This window comes from Triticum urartu, chromosome 1 (assembly GCF_003073215.2).
Source record: "Triticum urartu cultivar G1812 chromosome 1, Tu2.1, whole genome shotgun sequence".
In the NCBI taxonomy this organism is placed as follows: Eukaryota; Viridiplantae; Streptophyta; class Magnoliopsida; order Poales; family Poaceae; genus Triticum; species Triticum urartu.
This window is the reverse complement of record NC_053022.1, coordinates 512876070-512889486: the sequence shown is the minus strand read 5'-3', so window position 1 is coordinate 512889486 and position 13417 is coordinate 512876070. Positions and strand designations below refer to the sequence as shown.

General features: G+C 41.4%; 1 protein-coding gene across 1 annotated transcript in view; it reads left to right on the top strand.

Moving 5' to 3' along the window:
* The first annotated feature begins 3787 nt into the window (after positions 1–3787).
* The window catches only part of LOC125533019 (serine/threonine-protein kinase ATM-like), a 12098-nt gene continuing 2468 nt past the window's right edge, over positions 3788–13417 (top strand). Inside the window, exons 1-22 of the mRNA XM_048696828.1 lie at positions 3788–3996; positions 4155–4263; positions 4346–4489; positions 5182–5343; positions 5430–5628; positions 5767–5923; positions 6007–6143; positions 6215–6302; positions 6407–6513; positions 7069–7167; positions 7254–7310; positions 7495–7570; positions 8226–8309; positions 9020–9061; positions 9174–9244; positions 9555–9603; positions 10316–10393; positions 11366–11503; positions 11586–11678; positions 12111–12295; positions 12581–13187; positions 13280–13348. Of these exons, the coding sequence (XP_048552785.1) occupies positions 3928–3996; positions 4155–4263; positions 4346–4489; positions 5182–5343; positions 5430–5628; positions 5767–5923; positions 6007–6143; positions 6215–6302; positions 6407–6513; positions 7069–7167; positions 7254–7310; positions 7495–7570; positions 8226–8309; positions 9020–9061; positions 9174–9244; positions 9555–9603; positions 10316–10393; positions 11366–11503; positions 11586–11678; positions 12111–12295; positions 12581–13187; positions 13280–13348 (2820 nt within the window). The 5' untranslated portion in view covers positions 3788–3927. The remainder of the gene's footprint in view (positions 3997–4154; positions 4264–4345; positions 4490–5181; positions 5344–5429; positions 5629–5766; positions 5924–6006; positions 6144–6214; positions 6303–6406; positions 6514–7068; positions 7168–7253; positions 7311–7494; positions 7571–8225; positions 8310–9019; positions 9062–9173; positions 9245–9554; positions 9604–10315; positions 10394–11365; positions 11504–11585; positions 11679–12110; positions 12296–12580; positions 13188–13279; positions 13349–13417) is intronic.

Below are 13417 nucleotides of genomic sequence, written 5' to 3'. Positions count from 1 at the left end.
TTGGTGACGACCACTATGCAATCCTAACTGATGAGTCTAGTGATGCATCTCATAAAGAACAACTTGCTCTCTACATATGATTTGTTGACAAGTCGGGAAGAGGATGTGAGAGGTTCCTTGGAGTTGTTCATGTTGCCAATACAACTTCATTGTAACTTAAGGATGCAATTCAAACTTTGCTTAAAGATCATCATTTGACTCCTAGTCAAATACGTTGGCAAGGATATGATGGGGCTAGCAACATGAAAGGGGAGATTAAAGGGTTGAAAACATTGATTATGAAAGAGTCACCCTCTGCCTATTACATCCATTGTTTTGCACATCAACTTTAATTGGTTCTTATAGCTGTGGCAAAGGACAATGAACCATGTTTGTGGTTCTTTGATCATGTTTTCTTACTTGCTCAATATTGTTGGAGTTTCTTGTAAGCGCCATGACATGCTTCGAGATGTTAGAGCTCAAAAGGTGTTGGAAGCACTTGAAATGGGTGAGATTGAAAGTGGAAGTGGGCTAAATCAAGAGATGGGACTAGCTAGACCCGGCGACACTCATTGGGGTTCTCATTTTAAAACCATTATGCACATTGTTAGCATGTATTCCACAATCCTTGAAGTACTTGATGCTATTGGAAAAGATCCTTCACAAAAAAGTGAGTGGACAAGAATACGTGGAGTTGCTCAAGCCTTTGAATCATTTGACTTTGTTTTCAATCTTCACTTGATGCTTGTTATTCTTGGCTATACAAATGAGTTGTCCAAATCTTTGCAAAAGAGAGATCAAGATATTGTCAATGCAATGACACTTGCTAGTTTGGCAAAGAGTAGAATGCAGCACATGAGGTCTCATGGTTGGGAAGATTTTCTTGCAAAGCTAACCTTATTTTGCAACAAACATGACATTCAAGTTCCTTTGTGGGAGGATATTTATGAGCCAAATTGAAGATCACGTCGGTATTATGAAGTACAAACAAATGATGATCGTTATAGAAGAGAAGTATATCTTGGTGTCATTGATCAAACCATTCAAGAGCTTGACAATCAGTTTGATGAGGTTAATACCGAGTTGCTTATTTGCATGTCGGCTTTGAATCCCCTCAATTCATTTGCTTCTTATGATGCACTCAAGGTAATGAGACTTGCTGAATTCTATCCCATGGACATTTCAAGCACAGATTTGATAAGGCTAGAATTTCAACTTACTAATTTTATTGATGATATGAGACAAGATGATAGGTTTAGAAATGCAAGTAATATTAGTGAGCTCTGTATTATGCTTGTTGCAACAAAGAAGCATGTTCTTTATGATTTGGTCTACTTACTCATCAAATTGATATTGATTTTACCGGTGGCAACGGCGAGTGTTGAAAGAGTGTTTTCAGCAATGAATCTAGTGAAAAATAAGTTGAGGGCTACTATGAGTGATGACCGCTTGGTGACATTTATTGAACGGGATGTGTTCATGGAAGTAAGCGAAGATGACATAGTTGATGCTTTCATGACAATGCAAAAACGTAGAGCTACCTAGTGATGTAATTTTCTACTTGTTCTTCTTTCATGTAAGACTACTCGTATTGCAATTGAGCACATTTGAGATATATTTTGTGAACTAAATTGTTGTGAGATTTGCATTAAGCTACTCATGTTATTATTTTGACATAATTTGTCTGACACATGGATTAGGTGGGGATTTTTTTGAGAGTGTGCACACCCTTCATTTTTTTCCTGGGTACGCCACTGCCCTGTACCGGGGAAGCTGCCGTTGAATGTGGTCGTGAACGACCAGTGCAGCCACCACAATATCTTCATTATCCGACGACGAATCGTCCGATGAACAAAGGAAGTGATGGAAGAAAAACTCGTCTCCACTGTCCATACCTTTGTGGGCAAAATGCTGAACACCTTGCGGGCGTGGTGGCGAAGAGGCCGCGATAATCACCTCGACGCAGCAGGGGTGGTTGCCGGCCGGCTACTGGCCGATGTGGAGCTCTCGTCGGAAGCTGCCGAGGACGCCGTGGTGCGTCGCCGACGGTCCTGTCCCCTCTGCGACCGGCAAAGACGGCGACGGCCAAACCTCCGATCGACGACCAAAACTACGGCCAAGGCGCGGGCGTGGTGGCGGCCATGTCGAGACGTGGTTTGGTAGGGACGGCCGGGGGCTGCGCGGCGAGGAGGCGGCCGGAGAATAGCGGCGGCACCGGCGACGGGGCGGGGCGGGAGAGAGAGGGTGGAAGCGTTGGGAGCGGAGGGACTGCTAGTGTCCCCGACAGGCGGGCCACGGGGGGACAAGGGCGTGCGTCCAGGCCGTCCGCGCGCGTTCGTTTCACCCCAAACCGAGCGCAAGTTTGGGCTGAGGATGGGTCGAAAACGGATGGAATCCGGACATTTGTCCGTTTGAGGCCGTGCGCTGGGCCGCGCTATTCGTCTGTTTTACCCCAAACGGACGGGGGCGGACAGAATAGGGTCGCGCGGTGGAGTTGGCATGAGCTTGGTATACCGTCGCGGGTGACCTCCTCTCGTCCTCCCCCGCTCTGTCTTCTCCTGTGCCCCCCTCTCTCTCTTGTCCCATTCCTCTCTTTTTTCCTCTGTTTCTCTCTTTCTTACCTTGTGTGTTTAACAATTTCTTTGCTTATGTGTTTGGTAAATTATATGCTGATTTATATGGTGCAAATGTGAAAAATTGAATGACGGAATTTCCCCCCTCTATTTAGCAAATGTGTATGGTAATATTAAGATTTTTACAATATTCATAAATCTCCTTCGTGTTCACACTCAACGTGTAACTGTTTGAAACAAAAAATGCTAGCAATTAAGTACACAGCTTCAGTTTAGAAGCATTGTTCGGGGCGGGTTTGGCTAGCGACCAAAACCCTAGCCGCCGCCAAGAGATCCAACTTTCGGCACCGTTTTCCGGCGGCTCTCCTCCGCTGGCGACCTCTTGATCGTTGGTCGTGAGGGGGGTCGCCGGATCCCGCGCGCACGGACCGTCTTTGCTTTAGGTTTAGAGCCCTAATAGCTTAGGTTTTTGGATCGTCCAACATCTTGGCTTCGGCGGCGGCGACAATGATGTTGAATAAAGAAGCTCCAGATTCTTCTCCGGCGAGGCGATCGTCTCTATGGTCGGTGATGGATTTGGGAACCAGTCTGTTCAAGCGGGGATATCGTGGCGGCGAAGACATCCTTATGGTGAACTTGTGTCCTCGGGCTCCGCCGTTGCGACGACGTCTGCTCCTGCGTCGGCGCAGAGCTTGGAAGGTAGTTCGGGAGCGGATGCAGATTGTGGTCTGCATCGACGACATCTAGAAGACGAAACGTGTGCTGGGTTCGTGGTTGCCGGATGGCAGATATGGTTTCCTACTTCGGCGTCTTAGATGTGGTGGGGTGTCAGATCTGGAGTTCGATGGCGTGTCCGGGGTGTTGCCTCGGTCTGATTCGTTCAACGATAATGGCTTCATCTTTGATGAACCATTTTGGAGATCCGCAAAGCTGCATATTAGCGATGGAGTCGCGTCGTGCTCGGGTGAGGAGGTGATCCGTTATTTTTTTCTTTAGTGGCTGCTGTGGTGGTGCCGGAGACAGGCGATGAACATTGGTGTCAAACTTAACGATGTTCTGCTATCTTTTCAGTTTTGTCATGTCAGTCTTTACGTGACTTGTAATTTAATTTTTATGATATAAGTTAGACACATATTACCATGGAAAAAAAAGTTTAGAAGCATTACAGACATTTCAGCACATAACTCGTACAAACTGGGATCTCAGAAAAGAACTCATGGCTGATTCTGTGAACAGGTGATTCTGTGGGCCCAAAAGAACTAGAGATGTTCTAAACCCACGAAGCACCAAAACCCCCGCCCCCCGCCCTCCGCCGCCGCCGTGGCCCCACCCGCCAAACCCTAGCCCCCGTCGCCGGCAGCGGTGGGCAGCGGCGATGGCCACTGCGCGCGACGTCGAGGAGGTCGTCCAGAAGCTCGCCTCCGACCGCGCCAGGCCCCGCGATGTGAGTACCCTGCTCCGCTCTGCTCTCCCCCCTAATCGGTCAATCAGTCCACCAATCATCTCCGACGACCTCCGATTCTGAGGACGGCGGCGCTCCTGGTGGCTCCGACGACCTCCTCCTCCGACCGATTCTGATTGCTCCGCCGCGTGCTGCTGCAGGAAGGGGTGAAGCTGCTGGGGACGTGGCTGCAGGGCGACCGCGCCCCCACCTTCTGCCGCCTCCTCGCCCGCAACACCGCCAGGGCCAAGCCCGGCCACCTCGCCTCCGGTAGCCACCTCCCACCTGCTCTGCTTCCATTTCGCTCGCTCCCCCCCTCGTCGACGCTTGTCATGCGTTTGCTGTTCCGCAGGGGCCACGTGGCCGTTCCTCATCACCGCGCTCGCCAAGTGCGTCCTCGCCGACATCGCAGCCAAGAGGCGCGGAGCCACCAGGAGCGCCGCCGCCGGGATGCTCCGTGCCGCCGTCCGCTGCGCAGAGGACGCCAGGCTCTCAGGTAATATTAAGCTAACAGTATTCCAAGGCCCTTCTTCTTCGTCCTGCTCCTTCCTTATTATGCCCAATCATTGCGACTCTGTTATCTGAAGTGCCCTGGAATAATGTAGTGCCCTGGAATTCTCGTCCAAATACTATTGCTAGTGCCTATTGTTGTTGACCGTAGCTTAATACTGGAATCATGTGGAATGTGGTATATCTTTTGCCATATGTTCTTACTCGTAGAGTTTGTGTTGGAGATACAGTAACTGTAAGCTTGGCAGTGGGTGTTAAATGTTTTGCTTGTGGTCTCAGCATTCTGTTATACCGTGAATTGATGTATTATGCGAGGTTTTACTTGCTCTGTTAACATTCTGAAAAGTTATCCAAACACTATTGTTAGTGCATATTGTTGCCTACCATAGCTTAGTATTGGGAGTCATGTGTTTTCTTATTCATACATCCTGTGTTGGACATATAATACTGTAAGCTTGACAGTGGGTGTTGCATATTATGTTTGTGGTTTCAGCACTCTGTTTTTGGGCAAGCTGATAAATCACGTAGGCCTTAACCACGTGCTATTGCTACTTTGCTAGCATTATGCTTAATTTTTTTTATCTACTAGATTTCCATGCAAGTGGTTCTTCAATTGTTTTTATATGGAATATATGCTGGAAGGTGCACGCCATTAAAGATGGTTCACTGTCGTTGCAGGGCACTCCTTACTTTTGGTTTCAGTTGCTAAGCAGCTTTTTAGTCATATATTGGAGGTCATAAAAGATGCTCCCAGCTTTCAGCTAGAGTACAGCCCAATTCTCCGGCAGCTTTTGACTGTGAAGGAGTACCGATATCAGATGAAACCTCGAACATACAGCAGTGAGTTGCCATATCAACGCTCTCCCTGTTTTCATATCACAATGCCCTTTTGTTCTGTTCTTAATAAAATTCTGTATCTTCGCCAGATCTTGTAGTGCTCTATATGAAGAAGGTTGCGACTGGTTTTGATGCAAACTTCAGCAATCAAGCCAGCTCAAAGGAGGAATCCTTCCGCTGTACGTGGACTCTCCATGTTCTACTTGAAAACCCACCTGGCGATTATCCTGACACCATGAGGGAGGAGGTTCTTAATGGATTCTGTGCAATATTCTCACATATTAGGAGGCAAGTAGTCTCTGACCAAGTCTTTTCGGCTCTCCTGTTGAACCCCCTTAATTTCCAAGAGGAGCGGGGTGTTCATTTTAATAGCATCTCTTGTCAATTCTCTGAGTTGGAAATCATATATTAATTTTGTGGGATCAGGGAGGATGGAAAGCTGACTAGCAAGCTTATGGAATGCGTTAACACCTTTTTACTCATGGATGGACCAAACCTTGGAGACAAATCTGTGGAGATCCATAAAGCAGTTCAAGATTTTATATTGCGTTCGTGGCTGATGACTCGTGATCTGCGGCTGAAGGTTCTTATGACCCTACTTGCATTTTTCAACTTTGTTTCATATTTTTTATGTTTGATTCATCGTGAAGTTATTGTTGCTTCCAGAGCTTGTTCATCACATATGTGAAAATTCAGTTGAAGCTTGCTAGAGCTATTCCAAAGGTTTTGGAAAGAAAAAACCTTCTTGGTGTCATCATGGACGACCTAGATCAAAATGTTAACACTGAAGCAGGTTTATTATGGTAAAGGCTACTACTATGCTTTTCAGAGTTATGATTTTGACTTCTTCATTTACTAAGTTCAATAAATGTAGGTGTGAGGCATCTCGAGATGCGAAAGACGTGTCCTTAAGATGCTCCTTGGAAGAGTTAATGGATCTATCTGCTACTATTTTTTATCAGGTAATAGATATGCACACACAACTTTAACTTAACTCTTCTGAATCTCGTAGTAAATCAGCATTTTGTTTTTTATAATATACAAGTGACTTTTTATAACCGTGTAGGCATATAAATCCCCCACACCAATGAGGGGAGATGATGAGAAAAAATTGAAGACGGAGGATGTTATTAGCCGCATCACGAATAGCCTAAAAAAAGGATCTCTATGTTGGTAAGCTATACATGACACCATTTTTATCCCTGTAAGAAAACATCCTTTATCTTCTTTATATGAATTCTCAGATGTGTACCCTGAATATGGTGCCTTCCAAGCTTGAATCCTCTTACAACTGCATTTACTTGACCAAGATTCAGTAACTTCTTCTATTAGACGCTTTATTGTGTGTAGTATCTTTCCATGCCTTTAGTTGTTTCTCTCTAATTTGAGTAACTCTTGACAAAGGAAAAACATCTGTATTCTAGTTGAAAAGTCAATTTTAGTCACCGAGACACTGACTAGTTGAGCCACTCTTGAGTCTTAACCATTGAGAAAGCGCTGACCCTCGTGTGGTCAACTCTTAACCATTGAGAAAGCGCTGACCCTTGTGTGGTCAACTCTTAACCATTGAGAAAGCTCTGTTACCCCCGTGTGACCACATGTACCTCCTACATGTTCGCGGGGGGGGGGGGGGGGGGGGGGGGGCATACTTCTCAACAGATGTTCTATAATATTCTTTGGTGAACACACGGACAGATTGACTAATGGATCTTTTTTTTTTTTGCACAGGATTGGTACCACATGTCTTCTTGTTCACAAGTATGGATATCGAGTAGACAAATCTTTGTTGATCAGTTGGCTCCAAGCATGTTGTCAATCTTTGAAAAGGTAACTGTACTTTCAATGTGCCATAGTTTTTGGTTAATGCAGTTATATGTTGTACCATCTCAGTTGACTTTGTTATGCTTATCCAGTGCTTTGAGCAAGGCAAACGTCATACGTTCTCAGGATTCACTGCTTTGGATTATCAGGTTTGTTTTGGTGGTAGTGAATTTTTTGGGAGTTTGTTGACGTCATAAAACATGTAGGGCTGTTGTATGGAGTATAGTAAATACACTACTGGTACCAGTTATATGGAATATATGTAAGCACCAAGTTACATCTTCTATGGCTTGCTAATTAGTAGAACTGCCTGATTATCAATGATCTTAACAGGGCACTTAAGGAGTTCTCTGCGATGTTCATAGTGAATACTAGGGAGGAATCACATTGTTTATTAACAAAAGGCGAGGTTGTTTTTCGATTCCATATTAACTTTCTGTTTATGCCACTTGCATTTCAGTAGTTTTTGGTACTTACATCTATTGCTATGGAAAATACTGGTTAACTGGATCAGGGCTAAAGTGGATCCTCCTCTATCATATGCCATCCCCGTATCACTATATGCATGCTCTAGAATAATTTGGACTCGCATTTTTTTTCAGCTTGTATCTTTCAAATTAGATAACATTAAAAAAGTTGGAGTAATAAGTGAATATTTTATGAGGGATAATACATCAACAAGACTGCAAGGAATTGCAAGTACCTGTATCATTCATTACTTAATGCAGCTCTTTAGTTTGTATATGAATTATACTGTAATTTCCAGTATTTTGCAAGTGGAAATTTTACCAACCATTATGTACCGGCTTTGGTTTAGCTGGCCCCACTGTTACACATTGGTTTAACATGTCCACTGTTACACATTAGATATGTAAACATTTGCTTGCATGCTTACAAGGTTTTGTCTATTATTTTTTCTCAAGGTTATCAGATTGTCAAAACCTAAAACATGGCATCACTTTATTTTTAAATGCTTTAACCAACCAAGTCTTGTCACTTTTCTGCAAGTAAATTTATGACACTGATAGTTCTATTCAATATGTGTGGTATCTGTTTATTTGCAGATGTCAATTGTTGAAGGTTATTGGCAAGATATCTGGAATTCCCTCATTCATGCACTTCCTTTGTTTAGCCCCACAGCTCTAGTGGTGAGTTCCAGTAAATTTCTTTTCCATATTTGCAGTTTTTTCAACCCCTACATTTTGGACATTTGAACACTTCATTCAAAAGCCCGATGTCATTGCCAGTCAGTACGCTAGATGCTTTTCATTCAAACCCTGCACTAATAGCTGATCTTAGCTCACAATATCTCAGTAAAATATCGCTATAATTACTAGAATGCTATTAATTCACGGTGTGTAATTTTTTATTTTTTATTTTTTATTTTTAGGGATTCAGAACTTAAAATGACTTTGAGACCGAATTTGAAGCATTGATCTGAACCTGATACATCCATGGTCAAATACATTAAGAGATGCAAGACATTCGCTGTTTATCATCGGTGACTTTTTCCTGGTACTGGATTATTCTTGCTGTTAGATGACCACAAAGATTTGAATGTTTAGTGATGCCCACCAACCTTTGAGTTCATATTGACTGCAAAGATTAAGTATGTAGTGATGCTCCCCAAGATTGAGTGGTGTTGGTATTGGAAATAGATATAGAACTCTGCATACTGAAATTGAACTCTGCATACAAACTCCCTGCCTTTTTATGCACTAGCGGTATTTTGCTTTGTTGTTATTGTGAGTGGTGGTAGGGGTGTTACTTGCCATTGCAAATTTAAGCTTTAACTTGTTACATTACACTACATCTATCTACTTTACACTCTGATAGTGTATACTGTGTACTTTTGTAGGCCGATTCAGCTCTAAATCTCTTGGGTGGAATGATCATGCGGGTGAGCTTTTTAGCCTGAGCTTACGACATGTTATATTATATACTGTGTATGACCTATAGCTGGCATTAGTTGGCTTTTAACTTCTGTAATTTATCTTGCTTTCTTCTTTTAGGATCAAGTCCATACTTCAGTTGTGTCAGAAGATACATGGAACCTGCAAACTTTTAAACAATCGCCATCACCGTATGCCTTCTTTTCCATAAACTCATTCATGTTGATTTCCTTATGGCTATGGTAGCTGCTAGTTGCCATATTTGTGGTAGCTTACTAGTGCTATTCCTTAATTTATTTTCTTTGTTCTCGGCATCCCTTCCCTTAGATAGAATTTTGCCTTCTAGTTTTTTCCGAGTTCCGACATTCTTGCTAGTTGTGACTTGTGTGTCAACTTTTTAGAAAAATAATTCTGGTCCTCATTGTGTGTCAACTTTTTAGAAAAATAATTATGGTCCTCATGGAAGTTATGTTTGTACTCTACTAATCATTCTCGCTCTAGGTCTGCTCTGTACTTCATTGCTTGTTACTTCTCAAGGATAGGGTTGCAGGTATGTTTTCTATCATTTTACTACGTTAACTAGTTAGAGCCCTGAATATGGTAGACTTGACCCCATTTTTTCGAAAAGCAGCTTTAGTTATCTTAAACCCTACCCTTTTGCTACTTCTCTTTTTATTGAGGGATTCTTAAATCATAAAACCCAACTTAAGGTAAACACAGAAGAATTGGGCAAAAAAGGACTTTAAATGGCTGAGATCATTTTCCCAGTTCGCTAGGTTTGCTTGGTGCCCAAATTCAAATTGTTCAAGTAAATTTGGTTATATTCCTCCCAAACGGAGTTCTATTATGTAAGAAACTTTATATGGTTTACTGCTGGTCATTCTGAAAATTATTATGCGCATGTTGTTTCATAATTTTCTATATTAATGGCTGCAGCTCACCGGTAGTGTTTGCCAGATTGTTCACATGTTCCTATATTGTTTATGACTAAAGTTGAAAAATATTGAAGCTGCTCCTGCCTCTGTATAGTTTCCATGCTTGCCAAACTGATCAGTAGGTAAACAGGACAGTATGAATGTACGATAGTGGGGATTTATAAACCAGCACAAAATAAAATCAGCTCAGGTTCGATGTACTAGTCCAAATCATACGACCTACTTAGTAATCTGCCATTATCAGATAAAGCAGCCGCCGCCTTATTTTCGTATGAATCTCAAATACGCTCAAAGGATGCATTTGTTAATTGACACCTCGCTATGCAGGGCGATTTATCCAATTCTAGCCTTGTTCGAAAGAATCTGCTAAGATCAACTTTGGAGTTGATTCAGTCAGTGTCAAAGGTGGTCCTATATTTAACCCCTTTTCTATCTTTGTATTGTATCCATTTTAAACTTTTGTTCAAGTTATGTATACTTCTCAATCCACAAACATTTGACCAAACTCTGCCTCCTCTCCAGTTATGTTAACTCCTGGTTTAGCTGCACTCATGTTCTAGAATGTGAATGCATGGCTCAGGCCTGTATATGGTGAATTGGTGATTGCTAAATGAACTCTATGCAGCAACCACACATCTAGGCGACAGGGCAACAATAACATGAAAGAACTTGTTTCGGAATTTATATGGCTTGTGTTCATATAGTTTATATCTTACATCTTTACAGATGCTATTTTATAATTCTCTGTAACTTAGCTTCTGTGTGCATTTCTCTTACTAACTGAATCATGCAGGGAATTTCCGTTACTCATGAACTCATTGTTATAGTAATTCTGCTATGTGCCAACATGCATATTGATAGTCCCATTGTTTACACATTTTTGGTTATTTTTTCATTTTTTCTCAGCTTTCTCTGTTGACTTCTGTGTTGTAAATGTTTTTTTCCTCTTCTGCAAGGGAGTATGGTTTGTATGTGATTACTGCATGCCTTAAATGAATGTGAGTTTTGCTGAAATGAGTTTCTTGATGGTGTGATTATTTAAGTCTATCTGATCTGATTTGATCTAGTTTACACTTACGTTTACTCCTTATGTTATTGTGATGTATTTTACTGTGGTGTTTATTTGCTTATACACTAATAAATCTTGTAGTCCTTATGTTATTGTCCGTACACTAATTTTGTTAACACTGTTGAGCAAGATAGCAAATTGAACTTGGGTTTGCTCTAGCATTTCATCACTATGTATTGTCCATTTTCGTATGTACATTCTGCACCACTACATCTATTTTTTTCTCACTTCCTGTCGGGAATTAGTCATCCATTTTAAATTGCCATCGAGATATTCAAGCTCAGTTACTGATATACGTTCTACGGCAGGGATCCTCTCTTTTAAATGAGCAAAATGTTGTGATGATTCCTGAAGCCATTTTTTCTATCTGTGCTGGTTTTTCATCATCAGCCATTAACTCAGCAAATGCATCCCAACTGTTTGATGAATGCAAGGACTTCTCCAAGGTATGTTACAGTTTGTTACAAACACTTCAATCTTTCTGAATATTTCTTTCTGGTTGCCTTCTACTAATTTTGTTTATTTTAGTTGTTACTCGAGAGTGAGAGTTGGGTCATCAAAGATGAACTAGGTTACTCTGTGGAAGCCTTATCAGAAATCAGTACTGAAAGTTCTACCAAGGTGATTTACTTGTTTTCCTGTTTTTCTCACAATAGTTTTGGGTCTGTGAGTAGCATGTGTCTATGCAATATGCATTGAACTTATAAAGCCATGTCCTGTAAACATGGATTTTTTGTTATGAAGTCATCTGATTTCATGGGCAACTGAAAGCCATTTTGACTTAACATGCACTGCAAACGTATGTAAATAATACTCCCTCCGTTCGGAATTAGTTGTCGCAGAAATGGATGTATCTAGACGTATTTTAGTTCTAGATACATCCATTTCCGAGACAAGTAATTCGGAACGGAGGGAGTAGATATATTCAGATTTTCTCATTGTGAAAGACCCAAATGAAAAGTGATATATCAAATATGACATAGTTATGTATGTTTTATTTTTATTCCACTTCTATGTATGTTGCTTACAGAAGGTTACTCATTTCTTAAACAGGTCATATCTGATAAATGCAACCGAGCACACCTTCCTGGGCACATCCAACAGCAATTGCTTGATCAGCTTATGGAGTTCGAAGGATTTATGGCCTCAAATGAACAGCTTGAGAAAGTGGACTTATGTACTCTTGTATACCGTTGTTCCCTCCTCTGCAATCTAATTCATTGTGCACTATTGTCAAGGTATCTTTTTTCTAGTCATATGTATCTGTTGTAATCAGTTGGTGACATCAACATCTGTGTCTTTTTTTTTTGACTCAAATAGGATACCCAAATTGTAGATACCAATTACTTAGCTAGTTACGTCGTAATCTTTACCAAATACTGTTATATGTTTTCCTGTAGTACCAATCAGTCTTATGTTGTATAACTCCATGCTTGTATTTCTCTATTTTTGTTAATGAACAGGCAGTGCTCTCGCCTGGTATTCCAATTTTTTTCCTTATATTATTCTGTGAATTTTTGCAGGGCAATAGAAGAAAATTCTTTATTTCTTAAAGAATTATTTGGTCATGTTACTGGCATCATAAAATATATGATATCAATGGTTATGAAAAAGCACGAGGAACTATCTCATGGTCTTACTAGTGTAGGCTCTGCATTTGAGACAGCCGGCTCCATTTTATCCTCATTTCAGACCTTCCTCTCTGCTCCAATTTTTAGACTGCGGAGTGTTAGCAACAGAGCCAGCTCTGTGCTTATTAAAGGTGTCACTGTATTGCTTGATGAACTATTGGTGGAATTCTCTCAGTTGTTTTCTCGTCTTTCTAGCTCTGCGAATAATTCTGATAGTGAGAACACTAGTAAAATGTTGCCAATATCTTCTGTCAACTTGTCAGAAGATCTAAATCCTTTTGTTGACCACAAAAGTGTTGTTGATATGGATTTTGATATGACGGACTCTGGTGAGGTTGACTCTATCACAGCTAGTGTAAGTGGAAGTATTGGTATCTCGTCACGCCTTTTGGAGTGGAAGCTTGAACTAGTTGGTGTTATTTCAACTTTTTTCTCAGTGTCAGCACCCCATACATGGGAAATCTTGTACAACTTAGTGGAGAAAGAGAGTGATGTCAAGGTACAAATTTGTAATAGAATCTGCTTCATGTTCATTTTATTGTTGTTGTTGTACTATATATTATCATTGTAACATTTTATTTCCTTTTGAAGGTCTCCCATGCCATCCTGCTTAATCTTTGTCAAAATATCTCCGCTTCATCTAAAAGTTTATCTTCTGTGGTACCGTCCGACTCATACTTGAGTTATACTCTAATTTGTACTAAGCTATTGCCTTATGAGTTTTATCCA